Raw genomic sequence first — 23,947 nt, forward strand, 5'->3', positions numbered from 1 at the left:
GTCATCGAGTTAAGCAATTGAAGCTTTCAGGATATAAAGGTTATTTTAGAAGAATAGAAAGTTATACAATGTTATAATCAATTCCTCTGAGTTTTTCAAGATCTCTGCTTTCTGTCATTCAAAAGAAACTTTTATTGTTTTATGCCAGGGGATTCATGTCCGTGCATTTCCCATTTACGTCCATGTTAAAAAAAAACGTATGCGGTTGCAGTACGGTTTTTAAACCGGAGACAAAATCGTGGTCAACCACGGTTTTGACTCCGGTTTAAAAACCGTACTGCAACCGCATACGTTTTTTTTTAAATATGGACGTCAATGGGAAACGCACATGTATACGGTTCCATACGGGAAAAACGTATACGTTTTTACTTTGCACATGCGCATTTGAGTCCTAAAGTCCCCACCCAAGACCCCTCCCATTAAAAATGGACAAAATTTTCAAAAACGTATAGGTTTTTTTTTCTATAAAAACGGACGGAACTGTATGCACTTTTAAAAACAGTATACTGTTTAAAAAAGCATACGGTTTACTTTTTCCCATACTGTTCCATCCGTTTTTTGCCATACGGTTTTCTTTAGAAAAACAGATTGAAAACAGTATGGCAAAAACGTTATGTGAACCCAGCCTAAGTTGGTGCTGGCCGCACACAGAATCTCCGGACGAAAATTTACCGGCTGTGGATTCTATAGTGTGAACTTGGTCTTAAGGTGTCCGGCAGGATACTTTGGGATCACAAACAAAAAGAACCAATTATGTAAAATCTTGTAGTTTTATGAAACATATATAAAAAAAAGACATACATATAAAAATAGAAAGAACATTAAAATATGGGCACAGTAGGTGACAAAAACAGATGACTGGAGATGGTACAGGAGGTACAACAATACATGGAATACGGAAACAGGAGCAAAGTATGGTTAGGTTGACTCTCTGAGAGATCAGATAAAGAATTTGTACATGAAAAAAGGATAGGACCATGAAGAAAACCCGAGAGAAGTAATCATGGCATACAGAACATCCTGACTTATACCAAGCTGAAATACAAGGGAATCAACAGCCAAAGAAGACTATCCGCCATGCATGTTACCACCTACCAAGTCCAACCACAATGTAGGTTTCGTGTTGTGCTTCATGAGGGGGCGTGTCTAAACCCCCATACAGGTGGGTATATATATATATATATATATACACAATGTAAGCCAATCAGAATGTCTTTCATGTCACAACCACACAAACCTCCAATCATAGGAGAGATAACTAAATAAACATATCATAATGGTAATCAAGTTAACCAATTGTGGTTACTAGACAGTAGCCATACTTTGTTGGTAGTATATACTTTGGGATCAGACTAGGTTAAAAAAATGACAAATAACCTGATCACCTGCCACTCCGATATTTAACGGGTCCCCACTGATCTCCACTTCCAGGTGCTGTCTCGACACAAAGAAAATGGCTGGAAATGCCAATGCATTATTTATTGGCCGAGGCACGCCACTGCTGCCACCAGGCATTGAAACAGGCATTCACCATGTGTCATGCGGGGTCCCGAAGAGTGTCAAAACAGCAGCATCAGTAAGATGAGTGATACTTTTTTTTTTATGTATTTTACTCTTTTTTTTGAACCCAGTCTGGTCCTTTTCAAGAAAATGTCACTGGACAATAGTAGCAACATAATAGAAAATGAGCTTACCTCCTTAGAGAGGGGACAGCAACAGGACCTGTCCGAGGGGGTACTGGTGGGGGTGGAGAACCTACGACCATTTCAGGTAGTTGGGAAAATCTGTAATTCTGTTGGAGAAAAAAATATATGGACTCGCTGTGAGTTTAATGGGATGAATTCTGTTTTGTAGGCAAGATTTAAAAAAAAAATTTAAAAAATAAAGTAAATGAAAAAATATTTACATTATGAGTAGGTTCACACGTCATGTGTACACTGCGTATTTCATGCTGCAGGAAATCCGTCCAGCAGTGGAATATACGCAGCGTATTTTGCTATAGGCAGACACACAGGACCAGCACAGTGAGCCTCCAAACCTTACTGCGCACACAGTGCTGCGGGGAAAAGCCTTGTGTGTCTGCCTCTAGCAAAATATGCTGCGTATTTCTCGCTGCCTGGCAAATTTCCTGCAGCATGAAATATGCAGCATATACGCAACATGTGACCCTACCCTAATGATATAAACCTTACTGTAAATTTCATAAATGTTAATTAGCATATGGCATAAAATTATACATAGTAGCATGTTGTTCCAGAAAATCTGTTATTTGCTTATAGTTCATTAAGGCCAGTTATAGACCAATTTATTTTGACTAACCATATGCCAGATTGGTAACATAAGTCAGAAAGTTTGCTACAATATATCAGTGTACAGTAAAATGTATCAGCTTGCTGACCAGGCTATTTCGCTCACAGATAGCAGTTGGTACTGAGAAATAAGCTCATAATATAGTAGCTCTACTGTCTCTAACATTAGACATGTCTATTAGAATTGACATGTCTATTTTTTCTGAAGACACCAGAATTTAAATCCCTGTGCCAGATGTTTCCAGCGCGTAAATTTTGCTATGTGAACAGCGCAGCAGAATCCCATTGAAATCAAAGGGGCGCTGATGCTGCAGGATCTCCATGCGGAATTCCAATGCGGACAGAAATTCCATTGTGTTAACATAACCTAACCCTTCCCCATTTGCTATGGTGGGGTTTTTTGTCTGACGTCCCATGCAAGTCAAAGAAACTTCCAGTGCATCTCCTGATGTGCTATTGAGGACAGGATATAAGGTTGGGATATGAGGTTGGGATATAAGGTTGGGATATGAGGACGGGATAAGAGGACGAGATATGAGGTCAGGATATAAGGATGGCATATGAGATCAGGATATGAGGATGGGATATGGGAAAGGAATATGAAGTTGGTATATGAGGCTGGGATATGAGTTTGGAATATGATGACATGATATGAGGACAAGATATAAGGATGAGATATGAGGTCAGGTTATAAGCATGGCATATGAGGTAGGCATATGAGTACATGATATGAGGTTGGTATATGAGGATGTGATATAAGGATGACATATGGGGAAGGCATATGAGGATAGCCCATGAGGATGGCATATGAGGTTAAGATATCAGGATAATATAAGAGGTTGAGATATGAGGACATAATATGAGGATGGGATATGAGAACGAGATATGAGTTTGAGATATGAGGACAAGATATGAGGTCAGAATATGAGGATGGGAAATCAGGTTGAGATATGAGGTTAGGATATGAGGACATAATATGAGGACGGGATACGAGGTTGAGATATGAGGACAGGATATGAGGTCAGAATATTAGGACGGGAAATGAGGTTGGGATATGAGGACAAGAACGTCATTGTTGCTTTCCCTCACCCACAAAGTTTAGGTAAGAAGACCGGGCAATGCCAGGTACTCCGCTGGTAGCTGTATCTAGAAAACCAAAGCTGCAGGAGTGATGACACAGCATAACCACCGCTGCAACCCATGTTTTCTGCAGCATGTCATTCCTCTGGGGGCTTAAAACGTTACAATGCCAAGAATTATAATTATTAAGGGCGCTTCTGTGGGGTAAATAAAATAGTCTGTATATTATACTTACATTAACAAATTGACTAAATATGATATGTGACGTGTGATGAACACCTTGAAAGAACTGATCAGTTTTTAGATTTAGGAGACAAAACGTTATACAATAATGGTATTTTATAATATAATGCACAAAACAATAATGGGTTAACCTGGCAGTGGGATGCAAATCTATACCTAGAATATAGCATTCTGCTATGTTGATTATATGCAAGAGTAGAGCAGCCTGGGTAATTTCGGTAACATATCCAGACAAGCTCACTAAAACTGTTTTAGGTAGCTCTGGGCTATAAGTCATTTGTCACCCCATTCTGACAGCTTGTGACGGCATCTCCACAATGATCTTATTCTGTCAAAATTCATTTATTCTCTTTTTCTAACCGATTTATATCCAATGTATATATCCAATGAATAAACAGATACCAAGAGTCTGGCCAATGCCACAGACTATATATTTTACCTACAGGTATATGTTGTCTATAACATTAGTATCTATTTTATATATATATATATATATATATATATATATATATAATATATCAGCTTGCTCTTTGAGATGGAGCCAAGAATAGCTGCTATATAAAGTGACACACACAGCATATAATCTCAATTGCAAGATAGGCAAGAATATTTTACTATATATATATATATATATATATATATATATATATATAGTTAAAGAAATGACTTACATCTTGTATTATATTCCAGAGCTGCACTCACTATTCTGCTGGTGTAGTCACTGTGTACATACATTACATTACTTACACTGTACTGATCCTGCGTTACATCCTGGATTATACTCTGTAGAAGCTGGGTCACAATCCCTGGGTGGGAATTGTAATAGTAGCCATATTGGTTGCTACAAATCAAATGAACACCACCAGATAAAAAACCTTATATGTTGTAAATCTTGGCAAAACATTAACCTTTATAATATACGTCATAAGAAAAATGTATTTCCTTATTATAGAAATCATGGCTTATAAAATCATGGCTTTGTCCAAGCTGAAGCACAGGCATGAACAAAGTTCAGTAAGTGAGGGTGGGCTAGCACTGATAGGTCAGGAGAGAGCCCAGAGGAGTATTATCAGACAGGAGAGAGCACAGAGGAGTGCTATCAGACAGGAGAGAGCACAGAGGAGTACTATCAGACAGGAGAGAGTACAGAGGAGAACTATCAGACAGGAGAGTGCACAGAGGAGTACTATCAGACAGGAGAGAGCACAGAGGAATACTATCAGACAGGAGAGAGCACAGAGGAGTGCTATCAGACAGGAGAGAGTACAGAGGAGAACTATCAGACAGGAGAGTGCACAGAGGAGTACTATCAGACAGGAGAGAGCACAGAGGAGTACTATCAGACAGGAGAGAGCACAGAGGAGTACTATCAGACTGGACAGAAAACTATCAGACAGGAGAGAGCACAGAGGAGTACTGTCAGACAGGAGAGAGCACAGAGGAGTACTGTCAGACAGGAGAGAGCACAGAGGAGTCCTATGAGACAGGAGAGAGCACAGAGGAGGGCTATCAGACAGGAGAGAGCTCAGAGGAGTGCTATCAGACACGAAAGAGCACAGAGGAGTACTATCAGACAGGAGAGAGCACAGAGGAGTACTATGAAACAGGAGAGAGTACAGAGGAGTCCTATCCGACAGGAGAGAGCACAGAGGAGTCCTATTAGACAGGAGAGAGCACAGAGGAGTACTATCAGACAGGAGAGAGCACAGAGGAGTCCTATCAGACAGGAGAGAGCACAGAAGAGTACTATCAGACAGGAGAGAGCACAGAGGAGTACTATGAGACAGGAGAGAGCACAGAGGAGTACTATCAGACAGGAGAGAGCACAGAGGAGTGCTATCAGACAGGAGAGAGCACAGAGGAGTGCTATCAGACAGGAGAGAGCACAGAGGAGTCCTATCAGACAGGAGAGAGCACAGAGGAGTGCTAGCTCACCCTCACTTACTGGACTTTGTCCATGCCTGTGCTTCAACTTGGACAAAGCCATGATTTTATAAGCCATGATTTCTGTAAAAATAAAATAAAAATTTCTTATGAAGTATATTAGAAAAGTTAATATTTTGCCAAGAAGTACAACATATAAAACTTTTTTGTATCTGACAGTGCCCATTTAAGAATACATTTTATGCATATTATAGAAACTTACTGGTCTGGGCAGACTGTACTGATACATCTCTGGCCCATAAGTCGGTACCCACTGCACCCGAGGTCGTGACATAGTGCCAGGAGCACTGGTGACAACTTCTGAATATGGCATATGTTGAACTGAGGCATATGGATCTGTTTGCCGTTTGGGTCCACCATGCCCTGCAGATGCCAAACTAAAAGCTTCCTCCAACAACATGTGCATCTGCTGCCGGACTTCATCGATAGAAGGCTGAGAGCTCAGGGTGGACGTCTCAGAGTGTCCTTTAGCTTGACGTGATTTAATATATGTCCTGGCTTGTTTTACCCTGTCAATATTTGTTTCTTCAATTATCTCTGGTTCCGTCTATGAGAAAACAGTCAATAAAGGGAATGTAATATGCAGCATCACATTAAATGTATTATATACACTATAAACATATGCAGAGAGCAATCATTTTAACATTGTAATACATTTGTATCAAGTTTGTCATAGGCACCACTAAGTCAGACATAGAAACCATTTCAAGAGTTGGCGTAAACTGAAGTTTTTGCCATTTATTATTGGATGTTATTTGGCTTTCTACCCAATTAAATTTTAATGAAAATTACAACCCTCTCCGATTTTTGAAAGGAGAATTTCCATATTGGTTACTTTGTTTTTAGGGGTGATCCGATATGTATACATCCCTGTAAACCAGTATTGGATTTGTCTGTCGTTGGAATTATCTCAAACATTGACCATCCATGAGGTAGCCTACTATTACTCCAACAACCTGCCAGCAGCACTACCTCTGTGATAGCCCACTGCTTGCTAACCCAAATTGACAAAAACAAAACAAGAACTCCAGTAAGGGGGGATTAAGAGTTTTTAGCTTAGGAACTACTCCTCCTCCTACCCTTGAGTAATTGGAGCAGATGATGGGTAATACATCCGTGTAGAACAGCTGCTATTATTCACACACACATGACATTCACATATGGTAAAATAATGCATTTAATATAGTCAACAAGAAATTGCCTATAAAGTTATCCATTCATAGAAGCAAAAGAATTGTGGATAAAGTAATGAATTGTGTGGAATGGTGTTGTATAAGATTGTTTGCTTTTGTTCTTTTTTTTGTGCATGTTTTATAATTTGTAAATAATAACATATTTAATTAAAAAAGTAAACTTTTAGAAAGGAAGCAAAACAGATACAAACATAAACCACAAGCAAAAATGTATACCACAAAAATATATGCAACATTGGTCTTACAGTGGAGCCACCAATTGTACAAGTTCTCCCACTTAAGATGAGAGAGGCTTGTACTTTTCATCATAGGTATACCTCAACTATGAGAGACATAATGAGAAAAAAAAGGTACGGTGGAAAATAAGTATTTGGTCAATAACAAACGTTCATCTTAATACTTTGTTATATACCCTTTGTTGGCAATGACAGAGGTCAAATGTTTTCTGTAAGTCTTCACAAGGTTTTCACACACTGTTGCTGGTATTTTGGCCCATTCCTACATGCAGATCTCCTCTAGAGCAGTGATGTTTTGTGGCTGACACTGGGTAACACGGACTTTCAACTCCCTCCAAAGGTTTTCTATGGGGTAGAGATCTGGAGACATGTACTGGCTTAAGCAGTGGGACTTGTCTGGCACTGCATGATTTGAGTCCCTGGCGGCATAGTGTGTTACTGATGGTAGCCTTTGTTACTTTGGTCCCAACTCTCCCGTGGAGTTCTGGGATTTTTGCTCACCATTCTTGTGATCATTTTGACACCATGGGGTGAGATCTTGTGTGAAGCACCAGGTCGAGGGAGAATATGAGTGTTCCTGTATGTCTTCCATTTTCTAATAATTACTCCCACAGTTGATTTCTTCACACCAAGCTGCTTGCCTATTACAAATTCAGTCTTCCCAGCCTGGTCCACTTCTACAGTTTTGTTTCTGGTGTCCTTCAACAGCTCTTTGGTCTTGGCCATAGTGAAGTTTGGAGTGTGACTTTTTAAGGTTGTGGACAGGTGTCTTTTATACTGATAACAAGTTCAAACAGGTGCCATTAATACAGGTAATGAGTGGAGGACAGAGGAGACTCTTAAATAAGAAGTTACAGGTCTGTGAGTGCTAAAAATCTTGCTTGTTTGTAGGTGACCAAATACTTATTTTCCACCATAATTTGCAAATAAATTCTTAAAAAATCAGTGTGAACAATGGGATTTTATGGATGTTTTTTCTCATTATGTCTCTCATTGTTGAGGTATACCTATGATGAAAATTACAGGCCTCTTCTCTTTCATCTTTTTAAGTGGGAGAACTTGCACAATTGGTGGCTGACTAAATTCTTTTTTGCCCCACTGTATATATGCCAAATTAGTCTTGTTTTGGTACATCCATTTGTGGTATTCCACAAATGGATGTTTCTGGTACAGATGTAAACCTATAATTTGGTGTCCTGGCACCAAAGGCTGTCCTGTGTAAAGATTGCCTCGGACATCCCTGCTACCAATGTTTTGGACCCACTGCTCCATTGTCTGACCTGTTATATTGTGATATATTATTGTGTTATGTTACATATTAATTTATGCGCTGTACCTTTGAGGGATTGTGGCAGAGTGACCAGATGAGTGACCAGGTGACCCTGATGCTCCAATGAGAGACCCCTAAACCTAGCCCTTACGTAGTGTAGGGGGGGGGGGGGGAGTGTGTAGTCTAGTCTAGTTTAGTCAGAGTTACAGTAAGGAGTGGAGTGCAGGTACCGAGAGGAGAAGCCTAAGGAGAAGAAAACTACAAAATTCCACAGCCCTGCTAATCTCAGGAAAAACCCAGGTGCAAAGGTGATTGTCAATGCCTGGTGGTAAGCAAAGCTCTTGGGGAAAATATTTTCTTTAGTCAGTCAGAAGCTATAAAAGATCACTGCAGCACTCCAATGTGGTGAAGAAAGTGGATATATGTGTGGGTTGATGGAATAAACACTATCCACTTCTTCACCACATTGGAGTGCTGCAGTGATCATTTTTAGCTTCTATCTAAATTTTGGAAACCTGTAACCGAGGAATTCCACCCTGACTTGCACCCATCTGCATTTGGACTTTATCTGGAGTGCTGCTACCTTCTTCTTCTCCTGGTCTTTAGTCAGTCAGTCAAGTTAAATCTTTCAAGTCAGAGTAGGCTGCTAAAAAATCTTAAAGCTGTATTGAACAGCAACTACAACTCCCAGCAAGGCGACATGCTCCCCGGGTTCCACTCTGCCCATCCCTCTACACAAAAGGCTGTACTATTTAAGATCTGCTATTTAAGATCTATTTAAAGAGAGTTATCCGTAACCTTGCTTGGCCATGGCCCAGAAGAAGCTATCTCATCCTCGAACCATGGAGGTTAACGGTGCCCTGCCGTCACAAACTACACCTTACCCACTGCATTCCATCACCCCAATCATCACCCAGTGGTCACCACAATAACCTGACTATTTTTGGTAGGAGCAGTGTTTTGGCTTAGCAAGCAGGCTGTGGGGAATAATTACTACAAGTGTCAGAAAGCCCAATGGGAGTGACCATGTGTTAAACTCCCCTTAATGAAGTGAACAGCATTGTTTGAGAATATTTAAACCTGTCAAAGACAGTGCAGAGGAAGAGAGGGAACCCCCATCCTTCAAGACAGCATTACTTCAGGATACTACTTTTCTTTGGTCACCTACTGCGAAAGAGTAGGCATCTTTTGCTGACTTGTTAAAGGGAGATTCCGGTAGAAAACAAATGTTTTCAAACCAGCTGTTGCCAGAAAGTTAAACAGATTTGTAAATGACTTCTATTTAAAAAAAAAACGTAATCCTTGCAGAACTTGTCAGATACTGTATACTCCAGAGGAAGTTGTGTAGTTCTTTCTAGTCTGGCCACAGTGCTCTCTGCTGACACCTCTGTCCATGTCAGGAACTGTCCTGAGTAGAAGCAAATCCCCATAGCAAATCTATCCTGCTTTGGACAGTTCCTGACATGGACAGAGGTGTCAGCAGAGAGCACTGTGGTCAGACTGGACAGAATTTCACAACTTACTCTGGAGCATACCGCAGCTGAAAAGTACTGTAAAGATTAAGATTTTTATATGGATCTAATTTACAAATCTGGCACTAATTTATTTGAAAACATTTGTTTCCCACAGGAGTACCCCCATAAGGTAGGACTCAATAAAGAGATACAGCTTTATAAGGGGGATTCCAGGAAAAAAACTTTTTTATATATATCAACTGGCTCCAGAAAGTTAAACAGATTTGTAAATTACTTCTATTAAAAAATCTTAATCCTTTCAGTACTTATGAGCTTCTGAAGCTAAGGTTGTTCTTTTCTGTCTAAGTAATCTCTGATGACACGTGTCTCGGGAACCGCCCAGTTTAGAAGCAAATTCCAATAGCAAACCTCTTCTAAACTGGGCGTTTCCCGAGACAGGTGTCATCAGAGATCACATAGACAGAAATGAACAACCTAAACTTCAGAAGCTCATAAGTACTGAAAGGATTAAGATTTTTTAATAGAAGTTATTTACAAATCTGTTTAACGTTCTGGAGCCAGTTGATATATATAGATATATATATATATATAAAAAAAAAAAAAAGTTTTTTCCTGGATAACTCCTTTAATTTATTCTCAGTCCTGTGTCTGGCGTGTGTATCTGCACTGTTCTATCACGGCACTGCAACTTCCCTCACAACCAACACTAGAACTAGGAAGTGTGCCGGGGGTAAAAATCAGTCCCCTAAGCAACCGAATCAGCTCATGAAACGCAGGTTCACCTGCAGGGCCCCTCAAGCCTATCTAACTGTGACTGTCTTTGGTACTGCAAGACCCATCCAGCTCCCAGATCGTATTTCCTCTGAAGTGGAGATCCCTGGGCTGTATACCGCTGCACACTGTACGGCCTGTAAGACTCCACATACAAGTTTGGTGCTCACCTTCAGAAGAAATGTATTCCCTCAGGTGTAGTAGACTTAGGTTGAGTAAAACTGGTTTATGACATTGCCAGCCACCCGTAGGTGGCACTGGAGAGATATTTTCTTTCCCATTTTGCATTACACATACAGTGTGTGACATAGTAATCATAAATAAAAAAGGGTCAGGCACGCTTTTTTGAAAAAATTAAATAAAATAAATGAAAGGAGATCTATTATCTACACGAGATGCTGTGCTGCTACCACCCCCCTGTTTTCTGCACAGATTTTAGGAACTACTGTGTTTTATTTTCTGTAGTGCCTTTCCACCACTGATTTTAATTGAAAATGCAACACCATATTCAAGCTTTGTCCCAGATAGCCTTGCATGATTTGTCAAAAATAGCCTTGCATCAACCATGATTTTTTTGACTTAGCATTTTACCACCTAGTGTTAGCAAGGTGGTAAGAAAGCATTCAATGGGTCCATTGCAACTAAGGGGTTAAATGTGTCTCCGTTCCAAGTTCTCTGCGGCTTTTCTCAGCCACACATTGATTTCTTGCCCACAGGGAATTTATTAAGTGTCCATTTAAACAGTCACAGCTTTCCAATGAGGATTTACTGTTTTGCATTCCCTCTCTCGCCAATGACCGCTCCAATATACAGTGCAGAACTGCATTAACATAAGTGAGCCCAGAGGAAGCCTTAGATTAGTGAGCACCTACTGCACATATTCTGTACTATAAAAGGAAATAACATGTAACATATATGAGATAGATAGATCGATAGAAGAGAGATACCGTATTTTTCGCCCTATAGGACGCACCGGCGTATAAGACGCACCCAATTTATAGGTGCAAAATATAAAAAAATAAAGATTTTAAACCCAATAGTGGTCTTCAACCTGCGGACCTCCAGATGTTGCAAAACTACAACTCCCAGCATGCCCGGACAGCCGTTGGCTGTCCGGGCATGCTGGGAGTTGTAGTTTTGCAACATCTGGAGGTCCGCAGATTGAAGACCACTGCATAGGAGGTAATACTCACGTGCCCCGCCGCTCCGGACCCGTCACCGCTGCCCTGGATGTCGCTCCATCGCTGTCGCCGCGTCCCCGTCGCTCCGGAACGTCTCTGCTGCCGGCCGAGTATCCTTGCTCTCCGTCGCCGCCATCACGTCATTACGCACGCCGACGCACGTACGCGATGACGTGAAGACGAGGAAGGAGAGCGCCGGCCATACAGGGGATCCCTGAACGGAGAAGACACCGAGGAGGCAGATAAGGTCCCTCCCGGTGTCCTGTAAGCACTAACCGGCTATTCAGTCGGGCTGTTCGGGACCGCTGCAGTGAAATCGCGGCGGTCCCGAACAGCCCGACTGAACAGCCGGGTTAGTGTCACTTTCCCTTCAGATGCGGCGGTCAGTTTTGATCGCCGCGTCTGAAGGGTTAATACAGGGCATCACCGCGATCGGTGATGTCCTCTATTAGCCGCGGGTCCCGGCCGTTGATGGCCGCAGGGACAGCCGCGATAAGGGTGTATTCGCCGTATAAGGCGCACTGACTTTTTCCCCCCAGTTTTGGGGAAGAAAAAGTGCGTCTTATACGGCGAAAAATACGGTAGATAGAAGAGAGATGGGGTATACAAAGTTATTATATCTATACTGTAGATCTACAGACACAACAGAAAAATCTAATACAGACAGAATACAAAGTAAGAACAGTGCAGATAAACACTGGTAGATATATAACCTGGGGGATATAGCTGGGCACTACAGAAGACATATTAATGGCAGAAGATCAATGTTATTTACTGCCTACATCTCCAACATATGGATTGTCCCATTTCTGTGGTTCCCAGGTTCTAAGATTAATAAGCGTCACCCTGACCTAGTTCTTCTGGAAGGTAAAGTGTAAATGGCTGAATCCGCACACAACAGAAAAGAAATCTAAAATTCACAATGTGAAGGATTGGGAGACTTTATAAAAAATACAACTAGTGCAGACTCTATATACGCTGTAGGGAAGGATTTACCGCCAGATGGCTATTGCCCAGAGAATACCATACCTTATAACCACTGGTAGCAACCAAGAAACCAAGTGATTTCAAATGCAATTGCATTTCATCTAACTGGTATAAGGAATGAGTTAGGGGGGGGGGGGGGGGGCTACCACTAGCAGCAGTAACTACTGGTAATAATAAGTGCTGAAAGTGCTGTTTGTTTTTTAGATTTTTTTTTTTAGAACAAAACTGAACCCATTCATGTCTTTAGACTTCAGAGACGCTATAGGGTTTATTTTATTTATTTTTATATATATATATATATATATATATATATATATATATATATATATATATTATTAATATTGGGAGACCTAACCTGTGCAGTGGTCAGTACCGCACTATCTATATATATATATATATATATATATATATATATATATATTATATATATATATATATATATATATATATATATATATATATATATATGAAATATCCAAAAATAGCCTAAAAACCTGAAAAAAAATTGCCTGAAATTAAGTGGAACTTATTTTGGCACATGACTTCTTTCTGGCACTTTTCTAGACTATTTCTAAAAAAAACTATTGGCGCAAAAAGTGCAAACTACGCAGCTTTTTTTTGCACAATTCCAAAAGATTTCTTGTGCAGTTTGCTTAGTTATTCTCTCCACTGTGTTACAATTACAACCCTCCCCCCACACACACAGCTCAAGCAATCTGAGAATGTACAGACCAGTGTATCTCTATGGTAACAGACAACAAACACTGTGTAGTCTGCTCCTGCGGTCATATTGCAAGCAATCCGCCCCTTTCTTCTGACTAATTTACTACTAAATTATGTTAGAATTAGGAACAGAAGCAATGCATAATCAGATTATCCTGTGTTTGTTTGTAGTCTCTTACCATGTCAACACATACAGATCATGATAAAACATCAAAAACATTGAACACGTCACCGTTGTTCTCACTAAATATATATCCAAAGGTACTATCGATATGAAATTTTAACCAGATAACAATACAAGTAATCCATATATTCAAAGAAACCAAAACAAATAAGCTCAAAAATTAAGGTACGTAAAATGACACAGGGAAAAAGTATTGAACACATAAAGAAAGAGAGGTGCAAAAAGGCATGGAAGGCCAAGACAACCGCTGAAATCTATCAGTAATTAAAAAGCAATTCAGCCCCTTGTCAGTGCAAATTAAAATTAGGTCTACAAAAAAGTGTGCCAAGGCGTCACACAAGACACTTTTAATGATGAGTAAAAGCAAATAGCTGTCTCAAGACCTTCACAATCTAATTGTTGCATAACAATGGCGTTGGTTACAGGTGCATTTCTAAGCTTCTGAATATTCCAGTGAGCACTGTTGGGGACATAATACTGAAGTGGAAAAAAATATTTCACCATAAATTTGCCTCAACCAGATGCCTCCTCACAATATTTCTGACATGAGTTAAAATAATAATCAGAAGAGTTGTCCAAGAGCCAAGGACACTTATGGAGAGCTTTAAAAATACCTGGAATAAACATGTACAGTAAAAAAAAAAAAAACATATTTAGTGAGAAAAATTGTGACACGTTAAATATTTATTTTACCCACTATAGGTCTGCAAAGGATCTGTAGGTAACAGTATTGGCAAAGTGGGATAAAACAAAAAGCTATGTCTGGCAGCAGCGCTAATTAGGGTCTTGTTGATTAATTAGTAAACAGGTCTATATGTGTGTGAGAGTGCAGAGGATATCTGTGCGTGCCCATACACATGGATACTATAGAACTATGAGTTCTCCACAGTTGATAAGTCTTATGCGTAATATAGTTGTTGTTTTTTTTTTACCTTTTTCAATCTATACTCCTGTCTTTTTGTTTTATCCCACTATTAACTATTAGTGGTCATACAGGGACCCATTAGACTGGTATAGCTGCTATGAGGCACATTATTACTATTTTTTCCATAGCGCCAAGGCGTTAAGTGTTTATTTCTTTCATCTTCATCAGTATTTGCAAAGTTGTTTCATTAGATTGATAAAAAATAAATAAATAAAGTTTGCCAAGGTGGACATACCCCTGAAATAAGAAGTAGCAATTGAAATCCCAATAGTGGAATTGTGTGCACTTTTATGGCTCCATGTGGAGTTGTGTATTTGACATCACCAATATAATGTTGTGAGTAATATTCTGAGGAGGAGTAGGGTTATGCCCTCCATAGCACAGCATGGTTTGCTTGGTTCATTCAATATAATACAGGACTCAGTTATCTTGTGTTGTCACTAATCTGAGGCTACTTCTCCCTCCCCCACATCCAGGGGAATGAATATGTCAGCTATGGTCTACAGTTATTGCCATATGTGTAAATCTCCTTTCCCTAGTCTCAGTGGCCCGTCCAAGGTGGGGGGATGAATCACTACCTCCATTGATTTCTGCATATGGCATAAAATACAGATAATAAAGACACATTATGATCATGAAAGCAGCTGATGCCTGCAAATGTTCTCACACCCGCTTCTATAACTGCATTAGCCATTGTATTACTGTAGTAACCATTGTGATGCTAAATGAGTCTTTATTTATCCACATATTGGAGTGCTGATCACTCTGCTGTGACATGATGATGGCTTATTTATAGGTTAAAGGGGTATTCCAGTATCAGAAATTTGTATTTAAGTAAAACTATAAACCCAAGCAATATATTTACTACCAAAGTATTGTCACAAATTGTATCGGCTACAGCATGTTTTTGATTGAAATACCCCTGACAGGAAGTTGTATAGTTCTTTTATTGTCAGTGTGGTGTTGTCTCCAGCTCCTCCCTCCCTCCTGAGAAAATGCATCATCATCTGCTTTCAAGCTGGATCTTGTATCAAGCCCTGCCCCCTAAGTGATGTCATCACTTCTGACAAGCACCTACAAGCCTACATCACCATCTCTTTGTCATATATGTATACAGGGGCGTAGCTTGGGGGAAGGGGGGTAACTCTAAGTGGCAATACATAGAGCTAATATACGGTACTTTTTTTTGTTTGTTTGTTTGTTTGATTTTTTTTTTTTTATATAAGATCCAAAAATAGCCTAAAAATTAAGTGGACCTTATTTTAGCACATGACTCCTCCCCTCTTTTCTAGACAAATATGTTGGGGCAAAGAGTGCTGCACAGTAATTAACAGTGTTTTTAACAAAGTCGCTAAATATTTATTGTGCATTTCATTTAGTTATTCTCCCTATTGTGCCTATGCTGATATGTGTCTGCATATCTGTATATTTTATTTATGTTTCATATATGCAAAAATTGTGTGTACATATAAATATATATATAAATTAAAATGTGTGGCGCCACACTGTATAATTAAACAAATAACGTAGGCCATTAACCCAGACCTATGAGGAAGCATGTTAAGTGGGCTATATGTGTTTATGTTTTAAGTTTTGTTGCTGTTTTATTATACAGTGTGGCACCACACATTATATTTAGTCCTCATGTATATTTGGGCTTAGGTGTCACCACACTTTTTGTTATTGTGACATTAGCATTCAGGAACACTGTTATTTTAATATGGGTAAGATGTGTGCACCCCAGTTGTTTTTTTAGCATAGCAATAAAAGTTTTAGGTAGGGGATTTAAAGTAAGATTTTTGTGACCATTTTGGGCATTTGTAGCCTTCAACCCTTACTGGCAACATTTGGTTGTGCCAATGCTGGTACAAATTGTTACAATCTCTGAATGATAGATCAGTCTGCAATGCTAAAGAATGTAATATTTGGTATTTGCTGTGTAAAGCTGGATGACTTGTAGGGACACTGTTACATTAATATTAGTTGTTACCTTAAACATTTGTTGGGTAGAAAGCATGTATAAAAAAAAAAAAATTTAATTAAATAAGCAATTCTGCAGTCTAGCTGTATCCATTCATTAAAGGGGTACTCTGCCAAAAAACATCTCATTCCATCTTAAGGATAGGGGATAAGTTGTCTGATCGCGATGGTTCCGCTGCTGGGGACCCCCGCGACCTCCGGCTCGGCACCCCAGTCATCCGTGAATGGAGTGAACTCTGCTCCATGCCGGATGACTGGCGACTACAGCTGCCACGCCCCCTCTATTCTTGTTTATGAGAGGAGACATGACGGCAACATACTAGCCATCACGACCCCCTCCCATAAACATGAATGGAGGGGATGTGGTGTGACACCATGAATGCTAAGGCTCCAAGCTTTCGTGTTCTGGTCGCCACCGCTGCCGGCCTGGAGATCTTATGCCCTATCTTTTGCATAGGGGATAATATGTTTTTCGATGGAGTACCCTTTTAAGTACAGCAAATAAATATATTCAAGAGGTCGTCGAAGGAAAAACAATTGTGGGCTAAAATGCTAAAATAAAAATAAACTCACTTCCCCCAATCCTCCACCGCATATGGCCAACAGTGCCCAGCCCTGGCATATGTTTCAACATGCAGGAAGGGCCTGCTCAGCTACTCACTGGCCGAAGCAAGACACCGTGGGATGGATGTGGCAGGTGATTGGGGTAGGTGAGTATACGTTTTGGGGTATAAGTTTGGGAGTATAAGTTTGTTTTCTGTTTTCTTTTATTTTTATTTTTAGCCTACTTCAAGCCTGGACACATCAAAAGGTTGTCGGGAAAATAATATGTATGCATCTAGACTTGGACTGGGCTAAAAATAAAATTGTACTCAGCTTTCAAGATCCCCCACCGGATTTGTCCCACAGTGCCCAGTTCTGGCATACGTTTTCACATGTAGGAAGAGCCTACTAAGCCAATCAGGTAAGTGGGGCAGGTGAGTAGCTAATTTTTCTTTTACATTTTTAGCCCAGTCCAAGCCTGGATTATCCATTTTATTTTCCCTGAAAAACTTTTTTAAGGCTACATTCCCTTTTATCTATTGCTAAGATGCTTCATTTCTTAGTTTAAATTCATAAACATTAACATAGCAAATAAAACATTCAATGTGCTTTACTTAATGGAAAAGAGAAGTCTACAATAATAAACTCACATCATAACCACTGTTTCTAATTCCACGTCTAGGTCTTTCCCGTGTCACAAGAAGATCCATTTCAGTTTCCCCGGGGCTTGGGCTATTAAGAGACTGTCGACTTCTATATGGATGGTTCTTCATGGAGGCTTGCCTGTACAACATATGGAACAATGTATCACATAAGTATAAATCAAAAAGATACAATATACAATTTTTACAGAACTAAAAGTACACAGTGGGATGTTTAGTTTAAATGATCATAGCAACCACAAACTTTTGTTAACATTGAAGTCAATGCAAACTGTAGGCAAATCATATGTGCCAGCAGTGGCATACTTTTTGTTGTATATGGTTTTGTTTTGCACATGCTCAGTAGAAGTGTTGACCCTTCTGAAAAGTACTAGAACTTGCTACTTTCCTTGGAATTTCAATAAAACAATGGAATCTTTATTGGAATTTATGTTTTTTAATTAAAAAACGTATACTTATTATTTTTTTTTTTAAACTGATGCAACCAGACATCAAAATTCAAACAGCATATGGTTTAAAACCATATGCGATTTATATTATGAGAACGAAACAGTATGGCAAAATCGTGATGTGATGCACCCTCAGAAAGCACAGGATCTCACATTCATTATTCTCATCTCACATTCATTATTCTCATCCACTGGCTGTGATTAAAAAGAGATGAGCACAATGACTCGCGAATAATCGCAATGCGAATTTTATTTGCGAATATGCGATATTCGCGTATAAAATCCGCATTGCGATTATATTATTATATAATATTCACGAATATAGCACTATATATTCGCAATTACGAATATTCGTTTTTTTTTTTTTTTTCACAGAACACATCACAATGATCATCCCTCTCTGCTTCCAGCTTGTGTGGTGTAAAGAAGGCTCTAATACTACTGTGTGAGAGTGGCGTACGAATTTTCGCATATGCGACAATTTGCATATGCAAATTTTTGCTTATGCAAATTTTCGCATATGCGATTTTTCGTTTGTGCTAATTTTAACATATGCAAATTTTCACAAATGCGAATATTCGCATATGCGAAAATAAAGCGTGAATATTACGAATATGCGAATTTAGCGAATATGACGAATATTCGTCCATATATTCGCGAAATATCGCGAATTCGAATATGGCCTATGCTACTCAACACTACTGACCAAAAAGAGGACGAAATTTATCAAAATGTGTGCAGGGGAACAGTGGAGCAGTTGCCCATAGCACCAAATCAGATTGCTGCTCTCATTTTTAAATAAACGTTGGAAAAATCAAAGCTAAAATCTGATTGTTTACTATAGACTTTTGATCCATGGTTCTTCTTGTGGAAGATTAGCTCTATAAAACCAGTCAAATAGCAGCAATAGATAAATAGAAGACAAAGAAAGGGACTTGGAAGTAATGTTTAAACAGGGCTTCTCCTGTCTTTATTTTTAGTAACAAGACAAAAACAACTTTCACAAGTCCCATAAAAATAAATCCTGCTTGTCCTGCGCTAGCTATATAGAAAACTTACCATGTGGGGCTTACTACCAACCACCCAACAAAGCAGATAACAAATGTTTAACTCACACAGGTCACAAAATCTCCTTTATGAGGCTGAAAACCTCCAGATTCAAAAGTAGTGGTGAAGGATTCTCACAGCCTCACTTGCAGACTAACATTACATAGTTTTAAAGCCCAGTGACAAGCTGTCTTCAGCACCTGTGCTGATCTGGGTTAGTCTAAAAAACTGAAGCGGCCCAGGAAGGGAATAAAAGGTCTCCTAAAACTAAGATGAGATATGGGTTTTCTTAAACCTGGTATCCACAATGCCTGACGACCATTCCAGCCACTGTCTCACATTCACATACAGTTTTCATAAATCTTAACTTTAATGCCAGTGTCCCTCATAGATTACATTGTTGGAGTCACTGGGGTCCCATCAGTGTGACACTATAATCAGATTTTCAGCAAGGGGACTGTAGGCATTCCATTTATAACCAAAAGACCCATACGGCTATATTCCCCCGTATAGCCTTTTTCTATGATTAGATTCCGGAGGCATGAATGTGTAAGGCCCTGGTGGAATATTTTTCCTACTCCTAGGAGGAAGTCCTAGGGAAACTGTAATGATGTAACTACCCACATATAGCCAGTCACTACATATAAGCAGTCCAGATAATAACATTTACATTATATAATCTTTCCTGGGAAAGCCAGTCAGTCTTTCTATCCTCCTTCTGAACCCCCTTTAGAGCGATGGTACTGCTGACCCTCCGTGATTGTTCATATAAATGGAGAGTGATGTCACTGGAGCTTTCACTGAGGCATGCATTAAGGTGTTGATGTATCACCCATAAGCTAATAAGGCCTTTATTTAAAAGATGCATATTTATAAAAGGATCCATTCCTAGGTACTAAATAGTATGGTCTACTATGTCATGATATTTTTGAATTTTTGTTGGATTTTGATGTATACTGGGTAGACGCGAGCAATAAAAAAAAAAAAAAAAAAAAAAAAGACTTCCTATGCCCTTCATCTGACAGTGGACTAGCTGTGGACATGCTTGGAGCTTTCCCAATACTAAACATGAGGACAAAACATGTGAACAGAGCTTTAATAGATCTCATTATTTTTTAAACAGCTATAGATGTGAGAATAAACCCATATTATGATATTTCTGTTTTATAGGAACTATTATAATAAACTAGTGTGAGGACCTCATGAAGACATGGCACATATCCTCAGGGTGCACATACCACAGGTTGAATACCTAGGCAGAACAATATATATTTATAGAAAAGCATAGCAGCTACTGTACCCTTTTCTGTACATAAGATGGCACAGCATTATGTAACAGTCTGACTACTGGATGCACTAAACCACAGTATAGCAATGGAAACACTCCACAGCCAGTGATTTTGCATTCTGATATGGTAACCAGGAGATGGGGAGCAAAGGGAATCAAGCTCCCTCTAGTGGTGGTCCTCATATCCAGTCCTCATAACCCGTCCTCATATCCCAACCTCATGTCCCATCCTCATATGCCATCCTCATATCCCATCCTCATATCCTGTCCTTATGTCCAATCCTCATATCCTGTCCTGACGTGGGACTGATTTGTGATGAAGATATTGTAACCTGAAAATAGAAGGGGACATGGCTTTGTGGGACTGGGTGTGATTTGCAAGCCAGACCGATGCACAAAAAGGGTACATAATTAAAGGGGTGGGGCTTAAATGGTGAGTGTGTCTTTGTGAGATGGGGTGTGGCTTGCAAACTGGACTGACACATTCACCAGGAGATGCAGAGCGGAGCTTGTGGAGTAAGGTAACGGAAGTCCCATATACTTGCATAGGACTTGAAACAAAAACCCATCTTTTATATAAAGGTGTAGGTAAGGGTTAATTTAACTATAAGTAATATGTGTACCAGGTATTATTGAAATATCTCCAGCCGTACGGAAGTTATGTGGGAATATACATTTCCCATAGATTTGCATGGGACTTTAAACAAAAACCCAGACCCTCACATATGGGGGGGTTAAGGGTTAAATTAACTATCCTATGTTTTAAGTGGACATATAAACATATACCGTTTTTATCGGCGTATAACACCCACTTTTTAGGCTAAAATTTTTAGCCTATAGTCTGTGTGCGTGTTATACGCCGATACACCCCCAGGAAAGGCAGGGGGAGAGACGCCGTCGCTGCCCGCTTCTCTCCCCCTGCCTTTCCTGGGGTCTAGAGCGCTGCTGTCGGCCCTTTTCACCCCCTGGTTATCGGTGCCGCTGCCCGTTCTGTCCCCCTGACTATCGGTGCCGGCGCCGATTGCCAGGGAGAGAGAAGCGGCGCCGACAGCCAGGGGGAGAGAAGGGGCAGCGGCACCCATTGCCGGCGCCGCTGCCTCCCCCCATCCCCGGTGGCATAATTACCTGAGTCCGGTCCGCGCTGCTCCAGGCCTCCGTCGTGCGTCCCCGGCGTCATTGCTATGCGCTGTACGCAACGTTGCATAGCAACGACGCTGGGGACGCACGACGGAGGCCTGGAGCAGCGCGGACCGGACTCAGGTAATTATGCCACCGGGGATGGGGGGAGGCAACAGGGCAGCGGCGCCGGCAATGGGTGCCGCTGCCCCTTCTCTCCCCCTGGCTGTCGGCGCCGCTTCTCTCCCCCTGGCTATAGGCGCCGGCACCGATAGTCAGGGGGACAGAACGGGCAGCGGCGCCGATAACCAGGGGGTGAAAAGGGCCGACAGCAGCGCTCTAGACCCCAGGAAAGGCAGGGGGAGAGAAGCGGGCAGCGACGGCCTCTCTCCCCCTGCCTTTCCTGGGGATGTATCGGGGTATACACGCGCACACATGCACCCTCATTTTTTCATGGATATTTGGGTAAAAAACTTTTTTTACCCAAATATCCTTGGTAAAATGAGGGTGCGTGTTATAGGCCGGTGCGTGGTATACCCCGATAAATACGGTAAGTAACATGTGACCAAGTATTCTAGAAATATCTCCAGCTGTATGGGAGTTATGCAGTAACATATATATGGGACTTTAAACAAAAACCCTGACCCTGGCATATGGGGGTGAGTAAGGGTTAAATTACCTATCCTATGTTTGTTGTTGACATATAAGTAATGTGTGCCAAGTTTCATGTTAATATCTTCAGCCATTTGGACGTGATGCTGGAACATACACACATACACACACACACACACAATTGGGGAGATTTATCAAAACATGTCAAGAGGAAGAGTGGTGCAGTTGCCCATAGCAACCAATCAGATTGCTTCTTTCCTTTTTCCCAGGCCTCTTTAAAAATGAAAGAAGCAATCTGATTGGTTGCTATGGGCAACTGCACCACTCTTCCTCTTGACATGTTTTGATAAATCTCCCCTATTGAGTTTTAGATATATAGATGTATTTTGTGATGCCTGAAAGTAGCAGCATCCATGTTTAGTCTAGTATGAATATTGATTCTGTACATTGTGAATAGTCTCATTGATGTGTTAGGTAACCGAGCTCTTGTATGATCCGGCTGCGTATTATACTTTTCCATAACATGTCACCAGATTCTGAACAGCGTCACTTTGTTCTCTCTCCATGTGAGTATGTTAATTCCTATTGACAGGTTACTTAGCTATATTTCAATCTACATTTGCCGCCTGTTTTTGTCAAAGAAACTGAAATCTGGACAATGGAAAAATGTAGAGAACAATACAGAACAGAGTCCATTACTGTATAGATCATTTTTCCACCTTTTTAATATCGCAGTTGTTCAAACTATGGAATACAGCTTTTAATTTTAATGTTTATTTAAAGGGGTATTCCAGGATTTTTTTTTATTTGACTATGCCACAGGGGCTGTAAAGTTAGTGTAGTTCATAATATAGTGTCTGTACCTGTGTGTGACCGTTTTCTCACAATTCTTCTGTGATTTTCACCCCAATATTTATTTTTAACAGCATACAAAATGACTGTTGTTTCAGATTTTTCCCAGCTTGCAATGCGGCGGAGACCTGACTCACTAGTCAGCTGATGACAGGGAGCCTGTCTGCTTCAATGGGTGGAGGGATCGCTTGGTGGGAGAGAGATCAATCTGTAACTAATGCATAACCCTGCAACTAATGCATAACTAAGGCACCCTGATTGAAAACCACACCGATCTGAATGGATGCAGCTTATTTATGTTTCAATGGGTGGGGTGGCTGATGTGTGGGAGGGAGGAAAATGGAATTGTGGGATTTGTAGTCAAAAAAAGAAAAGTCAAACAGGAAATACAAGTTCACAAAAAGCTAGCCATAGTGTTATGGTAATTGCATGACATAGTTATTTAGCCCCAAGACAAGCACAGATCCTTCCTAAGCATGTCCATTACTGTCTGTCAGGTACGTACTAAAATCACCTTATGGTGGATAACCCCTTTAAAAAGATTTGTAAATTACTTCTATTTAAAAATCGTATTCCTTTCAGTACTTATGAGCTGCTGTATATTACACAGGAATTTCTCAATTTCCTTTTTGTCTGACTACAGGGCTTTCTGCTGACACCTCTTTCAGGAACTGTCCTGAGCAGGATAGGTTTGCTATGAGGATTTGCTTCTACTCTGGACAGTTGCTAAAATGGACATCGGGTGTCAGCATAGAGCACTGTGGTCAGACAGAAAGGAAATTCAAAAACTAGAGAACTTCCTGTGGAGCATACAGCAACTGATAAGTACTGGAAGGATTAAGATAATAATAGACCAGTTAATAAAAAAAATAAAAAG

General features: G+C 40.3%; 1 protein-coding gene across 4 annotated transcripts in view; it reads right to left on the reverse strand.

The window, feature by feature from the left end:
- Positions 1-23,947, reverse strand: part of KIAA1549L (KIAA1549 like) — a 179,412-nt gene that overhangs the window by 24,083 nt on the left and 131,382 nt on the right. For all 4 annotated transcript variants that reach the window (XM_056526603.1, XM_056526601.1, XM_056526602.1 and 1 more), the window contains exons 16-18: positions 17,695-17,827; positions 5,779-6,123; positions 1,695-1,792 (exon numbers count right to left, since the gene is read on the reverse strand). In XM_056526603.1, the coding sequence (XP_056382578.1) occupies positions 1,695-1,792; positions 5,779-6,123; positions 17,695-17,827 (576 nt within the window). The remainder of the gene's footprint in view (positions 1-1,694; positions 1,793-5,778; positions 6,124-17,694; positions 17,828-23,947) is intronic.

The sequence above is a fragment of the Hyla sarda genome, chromosome 6 (genome assembly GCF_029499605.1).
Source record: "Hyla sarda isolate aHylSar1 chromosome 6, aHylSar1.hap1, whole genome shotgun sequence".
NCBI lineage: Eukaryota > Metazoa > Chordata > Amphibia > Anura > Hylidae > Hyla > Hyla sarda.